The sequence below is a fragment of the Bombus terrestris genome, chromosome 11 (assembly GCF_910591885.1).
Source record: "Bombus terrestris chromosome 11, iyBomTerr1.2, whole genome shotgun sequence".
NCBI classification, from domain to species: domain Eukaryota; kingdom Metazoa; phylum Arthropoda; class Insecta; order Hymenoptera; family Apidae; genus Bombus; species Bombus terrestris.
Genome location: NC_063279.1, coordinates 3953099 through 3972991, shown reverse-complemented (window position 1 = coordinate 3972991; position 19893 = coordinate 3953099). Strand labels below are relative to the sequence as shown.

Genomic DNA, 19893 nt, shown 5'->3' with positions numbered 1-19893 from the left:
AAATACTAGAGTTAGTTTATATAACGATTTTAAACTATCTATGTAGGCTACGCCAATGGAGACATTTGTACTTACAACTCCATCTGAGGAGACATTGCCAGTAACTGAACTTGTTAGTATGTTCGAAACTTATCATGAATTAGATTATGAAGAGGAATATAAAGAAGAAGAAGAAGAGGAAGAAGAAGAGAAGGAAACTGCTAAGCCGGAATGGTACGAGTACGAGGAGACCACGAAATTACTAATTATAACAACCACTTCTATGTCGTGGTATAAAGTCACAACTGCACCTATTACAACAATTATAAGATCAGCATTCACGACAGCAAGTACAACAGAAACAACTATGATAACGTCAGAATTTACCACGATGTTAAAGGTTGCAACTACGAAATTGCCTACCACTAAAATTACTCCTACTGAAAGTACAGTCATTACCACGGAAACTGTAATGCTCACTACTGAGAGCCCTATCACCGAGAATACTACTACTGCGGTTGAAACCACTACCAGGTTATTTTTACCAGTTACTACAAAGGGTACCACTACAGAAATTGTACCAATTACAACTAAGGTTATTACTACAGAAATAGTCCCAACAGCGTCTGAAAGTATCACCGCAATTTATGTAACCACAACATCAATAAAAACAATAACTATACCTACTACAACACTAGAAATCATTACAAGATCACCCATTACTGAAACTGAAACGACATTCCATGTTTTAGCTGAAATCACAACACCAATTACTAAAATTACAAATATTACAACCCCACACATTACCACGGAAAGTACTACAACTAAATCTACTATTGTAACAATAAAGACAACGCCTGTCGTCGTAACAACTGTAATAACCGTTTCTCCATCAACTGTTCCTGCAATTACTTTGCCTACAACTCAAGTTACAAATATTACCACAGGAACACAATATATCACAACCGAATCTATCACAGTTGAAATTCCTGTAACAGCGACGACAGTACCAACCACCGTAACGACGGTAACAACCGAAACCACCTCCTCAATTACGACACACCATACATTTATTACGATCGAAGTTACCAATATAACTATGAAAACACCATTCATCACTACTGAAACACCATCCATAACAATAACAGAAACGACTCCAATTATTGTAACTACAAAGACGACAGAAACAACATTTGCTGTGAAGGATGAAATTACCTTGCCTATTATAGAAGTCACAAATGTTACCACACAGGCCCTGCCCACTGCCACTGAAACACCTGTAGTGACAACAACTAAAACGATACCAATTCCTATTACTACAGAAACAACTGAAACAACATTTGCTGTTAAAGTGGAAATTACGTCGCCTGCAGTCAAAGTCACGAATGTCACCACAGAGACCCTGCCCATTACCACTGAAACGCCGATGCTGACTACAACTAAAACGATTCCAATTCCTATCACTACAGAGATAACTGAAACAACATTGGCTGTTGAAATTACGTCACCTACAGTCGAAGTCACGAATGTCACCACAGAGACCGTGCCCATTACCACTGAAACAATTCCAATTCCTGTCACTACAGAGACAACTGAAACAACACTAGCTGTTGAAATTACGTCGCCTACAGTCGAAGTCACGAATGTCACCACAGAGACCTTGCCCATTACCACTGAAGCAATTCCAATTCCTGTCACTACAGAGACAACTGAAACAACATTTGCTGTTGAAGTTGAAATTACGCCGCCTACAGTCAAAGTCACGAATGTCACCACAGAGACCGTGCCCATTACCACTGAAACAATTCCAATTCCTGTCACTACAGAGACAACTGAAACAACATTGGCTGTTGAAGTTGAAATTACGTCGCCTACAGTCGAAGTCACGAATGTCACCACAGAGACCCTGCCCATTACCACTGAAACGCCGATGCTGACTACAACTGAAACGATTCCAATTCCTGTCACTACAGAGACAACTGAAACAACATTTGCAGTTGAAGTTAAAATTACCTCGCCTACAATCCGAGTCACGAATGTTACCACAGAGACCGTGCCCATTACCACTGAAACAATTCCAATTCCTGTCACTACAGAGACAACTGAAACAACATTGGCTGTTGAAGTTGAAATTACGTCGCCTACAGTCGAAGTCACGAATGTTACCACAAAGACCGTGCCCATTACCACTGAAACAATTCCAATTCCTGTCACTACAGAGACAACTGAAACAACATTGGCTGTTGAAGTTGAAATTACGTCGCCTACAGTCGAAGTCACGAATGTTACCACAGAGACCGTGCCCATTACCACTGAAACAATTCCAACTCCTGTCACTACAGAGACAACTGAAACAACATTGGCTGTGGAAGTTGAAATTACGTCGCCTACAGTCGAAGTCACGAATGTCACTACAGAGACCGTGCCCATTACCACTGAAACAATTCCAATTCCTGTCACTACAGAGACAACTGAAACAACACTAGCTGTTGAAATTACGTCGCCTACAGTCGAAGTCACGAATGTCACCACAGAGACCTTGCCCATTACCACTGAAGCAATTCCAATTCCTGTCACTACAGAGACAACTGAAACAACATTGGCTGTTGAAGCTGAAATTACGTCGCCTACAGTCGAAGTCACGAATGTTACCACAGAGACCGTGCCCATTACCACTGAAACAATTCCAATTCCTGTCACTACAGAGACAACTGAAACAACATTGGCTGTTGAAGTTGAAATTACGTCGCCTACAGTCGAAGTCACGAATGTTACCACAAAGACCGTGCCCATTACCACTGAAACAATTCCAATTCCTGTCACTACAGAGACAACTGAAACAACATTGGCTGTTGAAGTTGAAATTACGTCGCCTACAGTCGAAGTCACGAATGTCACTACAGAGACCGTGCCCATTACTACTGAAACATTTCCAATTCCTGTCACTACAGAGACAACTGAAACAACATTGGCTGTGGAAGTTGAAATTACATCGCCTACAGTCGAAGTCACGAATGTTACCACAGAGACCGTGCCCATTACCACTGAAACAATTCCAACTCCTGTCACTACAGAGACAACTGAAACAACATTGGCTGTTGAAGTTAAAATTACGTCGCCTATAGTCGAAGTCACGAACGTTACCACAGAGACCGTGCCCATTACCACTGAAACAATTCCAATTCCTGTCACTACAGAGACAACTGAAACAACATTTGCTGTTGAAGTTGAAATTACGTCGCCTACAGTCGAAGTCACGAATGTCACTACAGAGACCGTGCCCATTACTACTGAAACAATTCCAATTCTTGTCACTACAGAGACAACTGAAACAACATTGGCTGTGGAAGTTGAAATTACGTCGCCTACAGTCGAAGTCACGAATGTTACCACAGAGACCGTGCCCATTACCACTGAAACAATTCCAACTCCTGTCACTACAGAGACAACTGAAACAACATTGGCTGTTGAAGTTAAAATTACGTCGCCTATAGTCGAAGTCACGAACGTTACCACAGAGACCGTGCCCATTACCACTGAAACAATTCCAATTCCTGTCACTACAGAGACAACTGAAACAACATTGGCTGTGGAAGTTGAAATTACGTCGCCTACAGTCGAAGTCACGAATGTTACCACAGAGACCGTGCCCATTACCACTGAAACAATTCCAACTCCTGTCACTACAGAGACAACTGAAACAACATTGGCTGTTGAAGCTGAAATTACGTCGCCTACAGTCGAAGTCACGAATGTTACCACAGAGACTGTGCCCATTACCACTGAAACAATTCCAATTCCTGTCACTACAGAGACAACTGAAACAACATTGGCTGTTGAAGTTGAAATTACGTCGCCTACAGTCGAAGTCACGAATGTTACCACAAAGACCGTGCCCATTACCACTGTAACAATTCCAATTCCTGTCACTACAGAGACAACTGAAACAACATTGGCTGTTGAAGTTGAAATTACGTCGCCTACAGTCGAAGTCACGAATGTTACCACAAAGACCGTGCCCATTACCACTGTAACAATTCCAATTCCTGTCACTACAGAGACAACTGAAACAACATTTGCTGTTGAAGTTGAAATTACGTCGCCTACAGTCGAAGTCACGAATGTTACCACAGAGACCGTGCCCATTACCACTGAAACAATTCCAACTCCTGTCACTACAGAGACAACTGAAACAACATTGGCTGTGGAAGTTGAAATTACGTCGCCTACAGTCGAAATCACGAATGTTACCACAGAGACCGTGCCCATTACCACTGAAACAATTCCAACTCCTGTCACTACAGAGACAACTGAAACAACATTGGCTGTGGAAGTTGAAATTACGTCGCCTACAGTCGAAGTCACGAATGTTACCACAGAGACCTCGCTCATTACCACTGAAGCAATTCCAATTCCTGTCACTACAGAGACAACTGAAACAACACTAGCTGTTGAAATTACGTCGCCTACAGTCGAAGTCACGAATGTTACCACGGAGATCCTGCCCACTACCACTGAAACAATTCCAACTCCTGTCACTACAGAGACAACTGAAACAACATTTGCTGTAGAAGTTGAAATTACGTCGCCTACAGTCGAAGTCACGAATGTCACCACAGAGACCCTGCCCATTACCACTGAAACAATTCCAATTCCTGTCACTACAGAGACAACTGAAACAACATTGGCTGTTGAAATTACGTCACCTACAGTCGAAGTCACGAATGTTACCACAGAGACCCTGCCCATTACCACTGAAACAATTCCAATTTCTGCCACTACAGAGACAACTATTACAGTAATATATCCTGTTACAACCGAGGTACCCGCACTTGTAGAGTTAACAGAGGTCTTATCACCGATAACGGGTCATTGGGAAGTTAATATTACTAGCCCTTATGTAAATGAAACAATCGAAATTTTGACAACTGAGTTGACTGTAGAAACTGCTAAAACGACTGAATTTACTGTAACGACAATCGTGTCCCCTATCGTTACAACGACCGAAGAAGAAGTATATGAAATATATGAGGAAACAATTCCTAAAGAGGAGTACGAAGAGGAGGAGGAAGAGGAGGAGGAGGAGGAAAAAGAAGAGACATTCAGTCCACCTTGGTACGACTATGTAGAAGAGAATATAACAACGTCGACGCCAAAAATTGAAACACCTACGAAAGAAATTATACGAATAGAAGTTACAATTATCAAAGAAGAACTAAATATTACAACTCCCTTTGTGACTATTCCTGAAATTGTATCTATTACTTTAACGCCATTATTTATTGAGGAAACAACATTGAAAAGTCCAGCTATTGAAACAACGACAGAAAAACCCATTGGGATAGAAATAACTGAAAAGTCTAATATCACTACTTTGAAGTATACGCTGCCTCCTACTCTGAAATTCACTACGGAATACTTGCCAGTCGATTATTTGGAAGAAAATATTACGAGACCGGCGAAAGTTACAACATCCATACCCATAACTTCTACAAAGATATCGAATATTACTAAAGAAAAAGTTAGCAAGCTACCTATTTCTCCTGAATTAACGTCACCTATGGTGACAGGCACGACGAATCAAGAACAAAAGAAACAACATCAAGAAGAAAAGATAGAAAAGTTAATAGAAGATCTGAAAGAATTAGAACAAACTGCGGAAATAATTATAGATAGAGAGAAAAAGCTGGATAGAGAAGAGAAAGATTGGAAAATGGATATGGCAAGACGAATGCACGAAATCTTTCAAAAGCAAAAAGAAATGAAAACCGCTTATGAAACCAAGTCTTCCTCAACAACAGGAACTGAACGTGTCACTGAAGAACTGCCAGTTTTACCCAAAACAACGTCTCCGCTTAATGCTACGGTCCCCCAAACTGATGTTGTTCCAATGAAACCAGAAATGACAATAAGTCTTGCAATGACGACAAAAGATGAACTCGAGGCAGAAATTGAAGACTTGAAGAAGAAATATTCTGAAAAAGAGAAATGGCTGAAGGCGCGAGAAAAGGAATTATTAGAAAGAGAAAAGAAGTTTCAGAGGGAGAAAGAAGAATTTGAGAAGAAAATAAAGGAAATGGAGGAGAAATTAGCGAGGGGGGAAGAAATTTCATTGACCACGGAACCCTATTATGAAGGACCAATGCGTACAACGCCATCTTTCTCGCAGGTACCACCTACTGAAAAAACGACAATTGAAATTCGAGAAACAACAGTAGCGGAACCTATAAAAGAGACTAGTGTGAGAAAAATCGTCACACAGTCTCATGAGGAAGAAGAGGAAGAAGAAGAACACGAAGAACGGGTGAAAGTAAAAGACACAACGAAGATATGTTTGAATGTTTTAAAGTCAAAACCTTTGGAAGAACAAGCTGAAGGTTTAGTGACGGGAAAACTTTGCTTACCGATCAGTCCAGATAAGTTGGCGTCCAAAGAGCAGAAAACAAAGATCAGTGGACTGCACCTTAGAGAACACGAATGGACTGAAAGTGCATTTACGAAGGGTCATGAAGAATCGCAGACAGAATTCGAGGAGGAGGAAAATCGATTTAAACGAAACATTCCTCAGAGAGAGAATGTTTGTCCTGAATTTCTGATTAATCAATTTACTAATGGAAATGAAGATATAAAGACGCAGATTGAGCAGCCATTTTCCAAATATGGAAATCGTAGCTTTCGCCTTACGAATATTTTCATGATCACCGAAGCGTCAAAGACCACTGAGAAGAGTTATTGGAAAATTAGTAGTAACAGATATAAGGTTAGATCTATGTTACAAATTATTGAAGTTGAAGATAAAGAGAATGAGGAAGAGGACGAAATAATTGTGAAAAGAGATGAAACAGGTGTTGAAAATTGTTATTACGAGGATCAAGTCGAAAGAAATCCGAGACAAGACGAAAGCACTTTCCCAGGTACAACGGAAAGTACAGATGATGAAATCGAAGAGGAGACTGTAAAATCTGAGATTGAATCGAGCGAAGATAATTCGTTCAAGAATGATGCAGATAGGAAAACAGAATCTGTTCCGGAGGAGGAAACGTATAGTAACGAAGATGAAGTGGAGGAAGTAACTGAAGGCCAACGTATTAAGGAAAAACTAAGTGAAAGAAAGTACAAAGATAAAGAGAAAGAAAAAGACGGTAAAGGTGAGATAATTTAGTAGACTAAAAATGTAATGGACTAAACAGTTTTTAATATATTTAATTAAATTAAACGGAACATATTCAAATTAAGTCACATAAAAATTATATGTATTTAGAAAAAGAAAAATTTGTCTAAATATCCCTCTTCAAATTTTCGTATTACATACCAAGAAAACGCAAAACATTTACTTACTAATAATATCGTTATATTTCCATTATTATTCATAATAAGGCTAGTACAATTTTGTGCACAGTTACCTTATTCAAACATTATTCACTCTGATTTTCAGGTAAAGAAAAATCGAGACAGACACCTGGTCCGGAATGGCCAACCGAAGCTTTAACCGCTTATCACGTAGGTGGTACTAGAATCTGGATGCTAGAGTATCCAGAACGCGAGTTTTCGGAATTGAAGGAAGGCGAACAAGACGTGGGAAACGTCGGAGAACGACCACTCGAGGCAACGACTTGCTACTATGTTATTCTTGAGAACGAGGAGGGCAGTCTCGAAAATCCCGAGAAAGATTACGATAAAGAAAATAGCTTTGAATCATCCTTGAAAGAGTATATTCCAAATGCAAACGACCAATATCCCAGGTACAGATAAATCCTGACGCAAAAAGTCAGCAAAGGAGGATACATAAATTTCACGATAAAAATTCTACTGTTAGGAAAAAAGTGAAGAATTACCATTTTTTTAACTACAATACTTCATTCTCGATAAAATACATACAGTGACTCACAAAAATATTTGCGTAGCAACATAATATATTGAAAGCAAGTTTCTATAAGTCTTGAGATACTTTCATGTGCCACTGTACATAATATGTATTTATCAGAAACGCCAAGAAAGAATAACGGAAAAGCATAAATCAGTAAAATAGCAGTAAGATGTAGCACCTAATGCTAACAAGTTGTAAAATTTGTATATATGTATATATATGTAAAAGAGTATATTAATAAATTTAATTAGAAAATTCATTTTAAACAGATAGCAATTTCAATCGATTAATGACAGAATTTGCGATGGTGTACCATCGCTATTAATTCGTTAAACAATCAGTTTGATTAATTCTTTGGTAGCAACCGCATTGGTCGCAGGTCTCTAACCGGAAGTTCACAGTGGTTCGTAAATACTCGGACTGACAATGGAGCATCTTCGTGAAAAGTTTACCTTTGGCCAGATCGTTTCGTCGACCGTCTTATTTTTTAGAGAAAGATTTCATGAAATAACATTGTACAAATAACAATACTGACACTAACGTAATCTATTCTTTTCGCATTGGAAAGAAATTCTGCTAATATTAAATCGAATTTATAATTTATCGATATGTTGTAAACGTGAAATTTATACTTGTTTAAAGAAAGTTCTAATACAACGAAGAAGGATTATGTGTAATTATCTCTATGTAATAGTACCCCGACACCCCTATAATATTCTTACGATATTACGTACATTGTACATTCATCAGAGATCATTTTGATGCTACATAGTAAAGGTATCGCATTAAGTATTCACATGGCCATACAAAAAGTCTATTACTGAATTTAGATCTAGTTACTACAAATGAGGAAATTGGGGAATATATTGTGTTGGCAACTAAATAATTGCGGATTCTGTCAATACCACCTAATGACAAAATCCGCAATCACTTAATTTCCAACCCAATAATATTAATTTTACGACAATGTAAAATCGGAGAATATCTTTTATTTTTCGATAATTTTTTTTAAGCTCAGAAACGATACGAATTCAATTTCCATCAATTTCTCTATTTCAATGTTCAATATTGAAAATGCGATCCCTTTTATTTGCGGACGCATCGTTTCACTAAAAAATCTAAATTTTATCTTCAAATACATTTATAGCGTGTATTATACAATAATATTATAATATCGTATTGAGAATTATTTGTACAACTTTGTGATAAATAACTACAAAATTAAAAAGTGTTAAATTAATAGAATATTTCCTTCCAAAAATACGTGATATTGAAGTAAAACAGAAAACAAACACCACGTTCAATCCTCGCTATCCATTTTTGACAGGAAACGATAGTTCAGGAAGGATTATCGAGGCTTTCTCGCGGTCGAATAATTAGATCCGCTGAAACTCAATCAATCTTTCGTTAGGCGTGCCTTGTAAGACGATTTCGTTAAATTCAATTTGCCAGCAGTAAGCATTACCGACATTTCATCGGCAATAAAACGGCCATATATCGCTGATATCGCGATCAATAAAATTTATCGATAAAACTTGATGGAAAGATCGGAATTGTCATATAAATACGAACGGCATGATGAAACTATCCAGAGTGCTTATACACGACGAATTTTTGTAGTTGTGCGTAACTTGTTTTTCAAAGTAAAATATTGATTAAAATTTTCCTATAATTTAGGTATGTATGGGACTAATTATCACATGTTCAGTTTGCAACAGAAATAACGTTATCGACCTGGAAAGTTCTCCATTAAAAATGTAAGAGAATGCTCGAATTGGAAACGGGAAATATTTTTTCACGATATGATCGTATAAAACCTCGGAATCAGTCATTAAGAAATCGTTCGAGGTACTAGTTTCTTGACACTGACGATCACCAGACGTTGTTTACGCCAGAATCCAGTGATTAGACTAAAGACACAGCTTGTTGAGTGGTGCGCAAATCGAATGTTTCATCCGAAAGAACAAAAAACGTGAGGATTTTCGTGAGTAATTTCATGACGTACAGTTTCGCGCTATTTCCACTACTTTTCAGAAGAATATTTTTTACTCGAAACATTAACATTTACAATGACATTTTTTCAGCGATAGTGGCGATGCTTTCATTTTACACGTCCATCGTGTTCTCAGTAACCGAGCGTATTATAAACGTCTGTTACTTTCGAACGATCATTAGCCATTCGTATCGGTCGAGGACCATCTAAAAGAATTTCCGCGATCCTTGCCTAATTGATTCGAAGCTTCACGTTCGTCCAGGTATGGCTCATCCTTTTCTCATTAAGCGTCTCCCGCGATTCACGCGCACGGAAGTGCATGAATAAGCGAGCAAACATGCTGATGAACCTTTGGCCTTGTTAAACGCTCGATCAAGTTAAGATCGAGTCAAGAGTCAAGACCGTTCTCGTCCGAGTGCTATACGTATTCGTGAACCTTGTCTCAATAGCCGGAAATTAAAAACTTTCGAAACCTTGTCATCGTTCGGAGAAAAACACCCCTTACATTAGTGAAGTTGATAATTATCATTCGAACATCCACTACTCTCCCTCGTGAATAAGTTAGCCAAAATTAATTGCAAACATGAACCTGCAAGCATACATAGTTGAAGTTAGTGAAACGGTCATTGAAATTAAAATATCGTGTTCTAGCGAAAAAGGAAGAAAAGAAATCATTTAGGAAAAGGGAACAAGCCAAGACACTATGAAGGAATATCAAAGCATAATTTCTGTATACAATGTTGCAATCGGTTTGTTACTAGTAAGTAATATGGAAAAGTCTTAATTATATTTTAATAAGTTACTATTTAACTTAGCATTCGACTTTTGGTAACTTTTTTACAAAAGTATCCAATGAGTTTAAGAAATCCAATAATTTAAGAAATCATTTTTATTCGGTTCTGAATGATAAGCCTTTCACGCTGTAAGTAATTAATTAGCATATTTGTCCTCGATAAAACTATTCTCAAATTTTAGTGCATTGTCTCTTCTTTACAAAACCATTCGAAAAAGTATGTTTCTATCATTAATGATTAATAAAAAACAATTTTTTTCAAAGACTAAAGATATTAGAGGTTCTGAATTATAGGAATTTTATCAGTTGTAAATCTGATACTATCAGGTCTGATTGTTTGGATTTAATCGCAGTAATAATATTCATGGTAGTTTCGACTAAATAGCGTTTCTCAGTTACTAAACAACTGTCTTAAATTTGAAGAAAATACGAATGAATCTTTATTGACATGTATAAATTTTTGTTCCAATCTTTTGTTAATGTTTTCTTAAAATCTATGAAATGACAGTTCATACATAAATAAAATACAAGTAAAATACATAAAATATATTTCTAAGCCTCTTTGCTTGATAAAACAAGAATGAGAGTAGAATACCATAATTCAAGGACTGTAGCAAAGATAATACAGTAATCTTTGAGTTAACCATTTAACCATTTTCAAGCTTGGAGCCGAATAATCGCGTTAACCCAAATGAAGATTAAACGAAATTCATTTATCGGATAGTTTGATTACAAGGCCGTTATTTGAAACAATACGCTGAAACGATAAACTACTCGTAGAACTTAAACCAACGACCGTCTTTGCAGTTGACTGATCGTGGTCCACAGACTTGTCGGAAGTCTCAAAGGCAACGTCAGCTTTTGATTACAGAGTAGTTCGATACCCTGACTCTCAGCGAGATTAGATACCATTTGAATTAAAAATAATATTTATTTTACGTTCGTTTTCTTTATTTCTCGTGTATCTTATTAGAATCCGTCGCGTTGAAAGTTGAAAATATGTATTAACGCAATCTACCAACAACAAAGAAGACAATCTGTCGGCTGTATTTGAAAAGGATTTTCCAGGACATCTCCTCTATATCTTTTGGTATTATGAAAGGAACGGTAACTTTTTTGAACGAAGTTGAGTATATTGAAAACCTGATATATAAAAATAAGTATACAAGAAATTATTTGTCGAAGATTGGTACGTAGGTATTTTAATAAATTTCAAGGTATACATCTCAATGATTAATTCCGAATCAACCAAAGGTTTCATGATATTAGAAAGAACGAAAATTTGTAAGGAGTATCTCAATATTTTAAGACACACAGTTAAATATATTTTTCCATTTTTTATTCAAAGTATCAGAAACATTAGGATCTTTAGCGAGGTACTCGCTTTAGCGAGTCTGACTCGCTAAAGTACGGGAAGGGGTTAACGAATCGATATCTTTTGAAAGGTCTTCAACAATGTCCACAGTGATTCTCAATGGCAAAATGAAACAATACCTTCTTGTAAAGGACAAACCTTCTGCGAGAATGTTGCGAATTATCCCTTTGATGCGGTGAAGAAAATAATTAGCAAACACTTACTTCTTAAAAATTATAGTAATCTCGATATGGTTAGTATTCATTTTTATTTCTAATTTCTTATTTTTATTAATCAATTTATAGATTACTTCATTCTTTTATCTTTTTTATGACATATTTATATATAATATCTGTAAATGATAGATATGTTGCATTTTATTTTTCAAATTTTGTTGATTTTACTTTTAGATAGAACCACTTAAACCCACTCTGCCGATGTACTCAGAACATGGAACGAAACTCTGTCAGTCAATCGTAAGTACGTATAATTTAGTATTTGATTTTTATCTATATCTTTCAAAATAATTTCAGGAGAAAATTATCTTTCCAAAAACGGCGGAAAATATGAATAACGAGTGGTCGTATGTCCTTAACACTGATGATATAGTACAAGGGGTACACATAGAAAAATGCGTGTATGTAAAATACATACATTGTCTATATAAAAGAAATTAACTCCTATCGGCTCTGTTTGTTTCGCGTCATAAAATATCAGCAACTTTTTATATTTATATTACTGCTACCTATATACATAGGAAGAAGAATATTTGAACAGATTGGACGATATAAGCAGCAATAACTGTCAATTTTATCGTTAAGTATCCTAGATCAGTGGCTCTCAACCTAAAGTGCGCGTATTCCTAATTGTAAGGGCAAAGACTTATAGGAGTATGTCAGGATCTTATCGATTGGTTATTAAAATTTTCATAATTTTATCAAATTTGTTAAAATGTTCGTGTCATCTTCCTATATATATAATCTATGTATATATTAGGCCATCCCATAAGTTCGTGCCGTTTTTCGAGCGGTTATATATGTTAAGATTGTTTATATACCTTTCAGTTTCGTGAAAAAATGTAATCCCCCTCTCGTTGTACAACTTCTTCCCATTTTTCTGGTAGGGCCATTATTCCGTCTCGATAAAAGTTCTCTTGTCTTTCTTTAAAATATGAAATGTATACACAAAAGTCGGCACGAACTTATGGGATGACCTAATATATGTTTCATTTTATTAAAACGATCTTCGAATCATTATTTTTTTATAGCAACGAAGGCAAACGTTGTAGCTCGATAAATGGGCTCGCAAGAGGTTACATAACTGTATGTAAACAAAGGTACGTTCATAATCAACTCCTAGGACTTCAGAAGGGTGGCTCGTATAGCTATCAGCAATTCCGATTTCCATCCAATTGCTACTGTTACATTGAATACGTCGGCCCTGACATACGGCTCGTCGAAGTAGCAGACTTTCAAAACAAATCAAGCGATATCAATTGACCTTGTTAAATTCGTCTAAAACAGATGTCTATTTTATATCGAAGAATGGAATAATTAAGAGGAAATTCCATTATTCTGTGATTTTTCTTTTTTCATAACATTTATCCTTCTGTTGTAGCTCGTTTATCCATATACTTTTATTGATTATCTATACTCGGTATAATCGGTATGTAAGATACAAGATTGTGCATATAAAGCTTCATAAAAAGATAAAGAGAAGTGTTTACTGCTGTAAGAAATTTTTACAGGGCAATATTAGGCGAATATTAACTGAACAATTATATTTTAATCTTTTTTATCTTTGTTAATATAGATGAGTTTTTAAAGAAACGAATTGTGTTCTTTTATATTTTTATTCTATTGTTTTGTGTTTAATGTTTATCGTCAGATCAGACATTTATTATATTTCATTTATACAAATAAGTACATATGCTTCGAATAAGAAAAATGACAAAGTATATAGATATAAATGTAATAAAATTTGCATATCACGACAGGACGAAGTAATAAAGTGCTGCATATGTAAAGTGCGGTGAAATAAATAAAAGCAATAACTCTGCAAAAATATGTCTTCAATTTTTTCAGTTCATCAGAAACTGTATGAATGACGGAATATTTCCAAGCATTAGACTTTCATTTTATTTCCCATTAAATTTTGTTAAATAAAAATAAAAATATAGTTAATTTTCTAAAATCCGACTTCTTTCGCTTACGTAAGAAAAGATTATAATTAACTGCAGTTTTCATTTTGATGCGAAATAATTGTTAATTATAAAGAGATAATTTGGCAACGCAATCTGTATATTAAAAATAGTAACTAATAAAATACAGTAGCATAGTAGCAACCAAATAAAAAAATTTTTCTTGATATATTTATTTTATTTTACGTTTCGGTCGTTATTTTCTACAGCTGAACATATTGTGATTCAATAATACGTCACCATGTCATAACACCTGTTAAACTGATAAATATGATATCTGGAAAATAATATGGGAAACAAAGCTGCATACAGAACGAAAAAAATTGGAATTTTTTGATTTCTTGGTAACATATTTCGATAATATTTTCAACGTTATTTTACAATAAAATTTATTTATATTTTATTATCTTCAATGGGATTTGTTCCAATTGTACATTTCTTGTTCAATAATTTTGCTTGCAACGTTTTAATCCTTTTAAAGAGTTTTACATTTATTACCAAATTAAAGATCATCTTCCTTTTTATAAAATCAATTTGTTTTAATTATATCTCTTTGGTTTGTACATTAGGATTTCGATAATTTGAAGGCAATTCTTTATATATAACAAAAAAGTATTTAGATTGATAAATTGTTAGCAAATTTTCTTAAGATATCAATTGGTTTTAAAAATAACTACGGAACAGAAAAACACGAATAATTAATAAAAAAACGAAATAAAAAATTGAACGTCTGTTCTGTGGAACAATAAAAATTTCCATTTATGTATTTTTCTCAAGATGTAACCAACGTTGCTTCCACTTGTCAAAGCACAATATTCGTCTTTTCATTTCTAAACTGATATTTTATTTAATATTGTTTGAAACAAATAAATAAAATTTACAATAAACTGTCTTTAATTATGTATATCTAGAGTCATACATGTATCTTCTTAATATGTCTTTAATACGTTTTCTCAGAACAAGTTACTTGCACGCAATAGTAACAATATTTAAACAAGTGACATTGATGACATTAGTATAACTCTGTCACTTATAATAAAAATAACTTGCATAATTTATGTAAGTACTTTTATATCCGACAATATTGTTTTTTTATTTATTACCATGCTGCTCTGATATCTCAATGTTTCTTAACTTTGACTGCAACGTTCGAAAATGATAGAATAATAAAACGAAACTCTCGTATCTTGTTATAAAAATATTATAACAAGAACATTAATAAATAATTAAATGAAAATAACCGTAAATATCGAAAAATACAATACGATTAACGTTCTAGCTAAATGCCAAACGAACAAACATAATTTGTTATTACACGTAACTCGTCTACTTTGCGTTTCGTTATATGTAAATACGAAACATTTAAGTATTAAAATATCGTTTGCACAGAATAATAAAGCAACTATAATTGAGATATTTCAAAATTCGAAATGACATCAACTTGAATAAACCACAAAACTTTTGACAAGTTGTAAAAACACAGCAGGACATACTAATTATGAGAGCTTCCGCGAACGAAAGACAATACCTATGGCCACATTGGAGATTGACGTCCATCATATCGTGCAAAAGAAAATAAACGGAAATAAAAATATGTCTGCGGAAAGAAATATTCGCCGTTGCAGGTGTCGATGTTTAATTTTCATTCAAGTATAAAAGCAACGACTTCGTCACCGTACTGCATCAGACCGAAAAGGAAACAGCTAACCATGAAGATCACGTTGTTGTTGTTGGCAGTATTCGTCTGCGTGCAGTTAGCGATCGCAGGCTTGAATATAGAAGCCAGAAAGGAAGCGGATGCGTCTGCAGAAAGCTCCGGATCGAAAAGTTCCCAAGTGGAAAAAAAGGAAGAATCATCGCAAAGCTCCTCGGCTTCTAAATCGTCAAATGAAAAAGAAAGCTCGAAAATCGACGGAGCCACAGAAATCAGCGGAAGCTTAGAAACCGGCCGAGGCTCGGAAAGCGACAAAAAATGGAAGAACGGCGGAAGCTCCGAAAGTGGCGAAAATTGGAAGAACGGTGGAAACTCGGAAAGTGGCGAGAAATGGAAAAACAGTGAAAGCTCGGAAAAGGGCGGAAAATGGAAGAAAGGTGGAAGCTCGGAAAGCGGCAAAAATTGGAAGAACGGCGGAAGCTCGGAAAGCAACAAACATTGGAAGAGCGGTGGAAGCTCGGAAAGTGGCGAGAAATGGAAAAACAGTGAAAGTTCCGCAAAGGGCGGAAAATGGAATAACGGCGAACATTCGGAAAGCGGAGAAAAATGGAAGAATGATGGAAGCTCGGAAAACGGCGAAAAATGGAAGAACGATGGAAGCTCGGAAAACAGCGAAAAATGGAAGAACGGTGGAAGCTCGGAAAGCGACAAAAAATGGAAGAACGGTGGAAGCTCGGAAAGCGACAAAAAATGGAAGAAAGGTGGAAGCTCGGAAAGTGGCGAGAAATGGAAGAACAGTGAAAGTTCGAAAGAGGGCGGAAAATGGAAGAACGATGGAAGCTCGGAAAGCGACGAAAAATGGAAAAACAGTGAAAGCTCGGAAAAGGGCGGAAAATGGAATAACGGTGCAAGCTCGGAAAGCGGAGAAAAATGGAAGAACGATGGAAGCTCGGGAAACGGCGAAAAATGGAAGAACGGTGGAAACTCGGAAAGTGGCGAGAAATGGAAAAACAGTGAAAGCTCGGAAAAGGACGGAAAATGGAATAACGGTGAAAGTTCGAAAAAGAGCGGAAAATGGAAGAACGATGGAAATTCGGAAAGCGGCGAAAATTGGAAGAACGGTGAAAGCTCCGAAAGCGGCAAAAATTGGAAGAACAGTGGAAGCTCGGAAAGCGGCAAAAATTGGAAGAACGGCGGAAGCTCGGAAAGCAACAAACATTGGAAGAGCGGTGAAAGCTCGGAAAGTGGCGAGAAATGGAAAAACAGTGAAAGCTCCGAAAAGGGCGGAAAATGGAATAACGGTGCAAGCTCGGAAAGCGGAGAAAAATGGAAGAACGATGGAAGCTCGGAAAACGGCGAAAAATGGAAGAACGGTGGAAACTCGGAAAGTGGCGAGAAATGGAAAAACAGTGAAAGCTCGGAAAAGGGCGGAAAATGGAATAACGGCGGACATTCGGAAAGCGGAGAGAAATGGAAGAACGATGGAAGCTCCGAAAAGGGCGAAAAATGGAAGAACGGCGGAAAGTGGAAGAACGGCGGAAGCTCGGAAAGCGACAAAAATTGGAAGAACGGTGGAAATTCCGAAAGTGGCGAAAATTGGAAGAACGGTGGAAGCTCGGGAAGTGGCGAGAAATGGAAAAACAGTGAAAGCTCCGAAAAGGGCGGAAAATGGAATAACGGTGAAAGTTCGAAAAAGGGCGGAAAATGGAAGAACGATGGAAATTCGGAAAGCGGCGAAAATTGGAAGAACGGTGAAAGCTCCGAAAGCGGCAAAAATTGGAGGAACAGCGGAAGCTCCGAAAGCGGCAAAAATTGGAAGAATGGCGGAAGCTCAGAAAGCAACAAACATTGGAAGAGCGGTGGAAGCTCGGAAAGCGGCGAGAAATGGAAAAACAGTGAAAGCTCCGAAAGCGGCAAAAATTGGAAGAACAGCGGAAGCTCCGAAAGCGGCAAAAATTGGAAGAACGGCGGAAGCTCGGAAAGCAACAAACATTGGAAGAGCGGTGGAAGCTCGGAAAGTGGCGAGAAATGGAAAAACAGTGAAAGCGGAAATAAAGGCAAAAGCTCAAAAAACAGCGAAAGTTGGAAGAGCAACGAAAACTCGAAGAACGACGGCAGCTGGAAGAGCAGTGAAGAATCAGGTAGGATTAATAAATTATCAAACAGATATACAAAAATTTACTACACTATAAAATTTAGAGAAATTAGTGAAATTAAATTCCTATGAATTATTTATGCTTGTTCAGTGCGAAAGTAGCCAGGTTAAAGTACACTTGTTAAATCTTTAAAGTCGATTTTCTAAAAAACGAAGCCTCAAATGGAAAAACGTTATAGTAAATTTTTCTCTTATTTTTCACGTAGAATTATCCCGTATACGAGTATAGATCTGTAAATACTAGAAACCATAAAATAAAAGGATTTCATTAATCCGTAAACCAATAAATTTATTTTACAGAAAAGTGGAAAGATGGTAAAGCAGTGGCGGAAGACAGCGTTAGTATAAACTGGGCAGATGTCAAAGAGCAGATTAGCAACATTGCTACATCCTTAGAAAAGGGTGGTAACCTCGAGGCTGTATTGAAAATAAAGAAAGGAGAAAAGAAAATTTCAAGTTTGGAGGAAATCAAGGAGAAAATCTCTGTCCTACTGAAATGGATTCAAGAAGGCAAAGATACTAGCAGCCTATTAGATTTGAAAGAGGGTAGCAAGGATATTGCGTCGTTGAAAGAAATCAAAGGAAAGATCCTTTTGATTGTTAAGTTAGTGAACGAAGGGAAAGACACTAGTGGTCTTTTAGATTTAGAAGCGAGTGGCAAAGTAATTTTAGAATTGCAAAGCGCCATAGAAAAGGTTCTCGTAAAGTCAGAAAAGGTAACCAAAGTATCTGAAGTTTCCGGTTTAGTAAAAAGCAAAACTGTCTCGGACATAAAACCGCTTCAAGCAGTAATTCCTTTAATCCTTGAATTGCAAAAAACAGACATTAACCTTAGTACCTTAAACAAGTGGTCCACTGTTAACGTAAATTCTATAGATAAAGAACGCGTCACGAAAACGGTTCCAGTGCTCCTTCAATCCATGAAAGGAGGCGAAGATATTCAGAACCTTTTGAGTGCGAAAGGTGCAAAGAAACTTGGCATTAGTGCTTTGGACTTACAGGCAGTTCAAGGAGCTCTTGGCGTGGTTGGAAAGCTAAGTTCAGGTGGTGCGTTGAACTCAAAAGGCTTGTTGAACTTGAAAGACGGCGCTAGTGTGTTAGGTGCAGGAAAAATCGGAGGATTAATTCCTTTACCGAAACTTTAAGAGATAAACCGATAAAGGCAGATATACTCTCGGAAGATTTTTTTGGAAGTTGAATAGTCCGCAAAAAAATTATCTCTGATTATTATAATTTAGCCTAAAATATTAAATAAAATGGAGAAATAAGGTTGAAATATATAAATAATAAGTTTTAATTTATATGTAATGTGTTGGGAAGAAATTTCTCTAATAACAAGTTGGATTTATAATTTGTCGATATATTGTAAACACGAAACTTGAACTTGTTCAAAGAAAGTTCTAATATAATACAGAAGAATTAAGCATCAACAGTGTATTTATTTCTATATAATAGTATCCCTACACTCCTATAATGTTTCCACGATACTAAGTACATTATATATTCATCACATAATTTTGATGCTACGTAATAAAGGCATCGCACTAAGTATTCACAGATCCATACAAGGGGTCGATTAATGAATTTAGATCTAGTTATTACAATATGACGATTATAATATTAATTGGACGAAAATTTAAATTCGACGAATACTTTTTATTTTTGGATAATTTTTTTAAGCTCAGAAACGATACGAATTCAGTTTTCATCAATTTTTCTATTTCAATACTCTGCTAAAATGCACTTTTTCTTCTTTATGGGCGAATAGGTTAATTAAAAAACCTGAACTTCATTTTCAAATTCATTTATAGCGTGCAGTATACAGTGCTACTATGATATGTTCGTCATTTGCATTGAAAACTACCCGTAAAACTTTGCAATAAATAATTATAAAATTA

General features: G+C 36.3%; 3 protein-coding genes across 5 annotated transcripts; all 3 read left to right on the top strand.

Moving 5' to 3' along the window:
* The first annotated feature begins 55 nt into the window (after positions 1-55).
* Positions 56-8111, top strand: LOC125385922 (mucin-2-like). The gene is made up of 2 exons (XM_048409944.1): positions 56-7133; positions 7415-8111. The coding sequence occupies exons 1-2, from the start codon at positions 56-58 to the stop codon at positions 7729-7731; spliced, it is 7395 nt and encodes a 2464-aa protein (XP_048265901.1). The 3' UTR covers positions 7732-8111.
* An 835-nt stretch (positions 8112-8946) lies between these two features.
* On the top strand, positions 8947-13783 carry LOC100647390 (protein spaetzle-like). 3 transcript variants are annotated; one of them, XM_020865408.2, is made up of 8 exons: positions 9442-9468; positions 9555-9830; positions 9931-10101; positions 10491-10599; positions 12078-12239; positions 12397-12462; positions 12520-12623; positions 13254-13782. In XM_020865408.2, exons 4-8 carry the CDS (start codon positions 10543-10545, stop codon positions 13483-13485), a joined length of 621 nt encoding a protein of 206 aa, XP_020721067.1. In that variant the 5' UTR covers positions 9442-9468; positions 9555-9830; positions 9931-10101; positions 10491-10542; the 3' UTR covers positions 13486-13782. The 3 variants fall into 3 exon arrangements, with proteins under 3 accessions (XP_020721070.1, XP_048265940.1, XP_020721067.1); XM_020865411.2 differs by having other exon boundaries at positions 8947-9830; positions 12098-12239; positions 13254-13783; XM_048409983.1 differs by having other exon boundaries at positions 9000-9818.
* A 2038-nt stretch (positions 13784-15821) lies between these two features.
* LOC100646188 (uncharacterized transmembrane protein DDB_G0289901-like) lies at positions 15822-19373 on the top strand. The gene is made up of 2 exons (XM_003398794.4): positions 15822-17981; positions 18296-19373. Exons 1-2 carry the CDS (start codon positions 15896-15898, stop codon positions 19138-19140), a joined length of 2931 nt encoding a protein of 976 aa, XP_003398842.2. The 5' UTR covers positions 15822-15895; the 3' UTR covers positions 19141-19373.
* Positions 19374-19893: the final 520 nt, after the last annotated feature.

Excerpts from the sequence above, each read along its gene's own strand:
- LOC125385922 (XM_048409944.1), top strand. The coding sequence starts at position 56 with ATGGAGACATTTGTACTTACAACTCCATCTGAGGAGACATTGCCAGTA. Across the intron at positions 7,134-7,414 it reads AAAAGACGGTAAAGGTGAGA|GTAAAGAAAAATCGAGACAG; the intron begins TAATTTAGTAGA and ends TCTGATTTTCAG.
- LOC100647390 (XM_048409983.1), top strand. The coding sequence starts at position 10,543 with ATGAAGGAATATCAAAGCATAATTTCTGTATACAATGTTGCAATCGGT. Across the intron at positions 10,600-12,077 it reads TTGCAATCGGTTTGTTACTA|GTCTTCAACAATGTCCACAG; the intron begins GTAAGTAATATG and ends ATCTTTTGAAAG. Across the intron at positions 12,463-12,519 it reads CGAAACTCTGTCAGTCAATC|GAGAAAATTATCTTTCCAAA; the intron begins GTAAGTACGTAT and ends AAATAATTTCAG.
- LOC100646188 (XM_003398794.4), top strand. The coding sequence starts at position 15,896 with ATGAAGATCACGTTGTTGTTGTTGGCAGTATTCGTCTGCGTGCAGTTA. Across the intron at positions 17,982-18,295 it reads GAAGAGCAGTGAAGAATCAG|AAAAGTGGAAAGATGGTAAA; the intron begins GTAGGATTAATA and ends TTTATTTTACAG.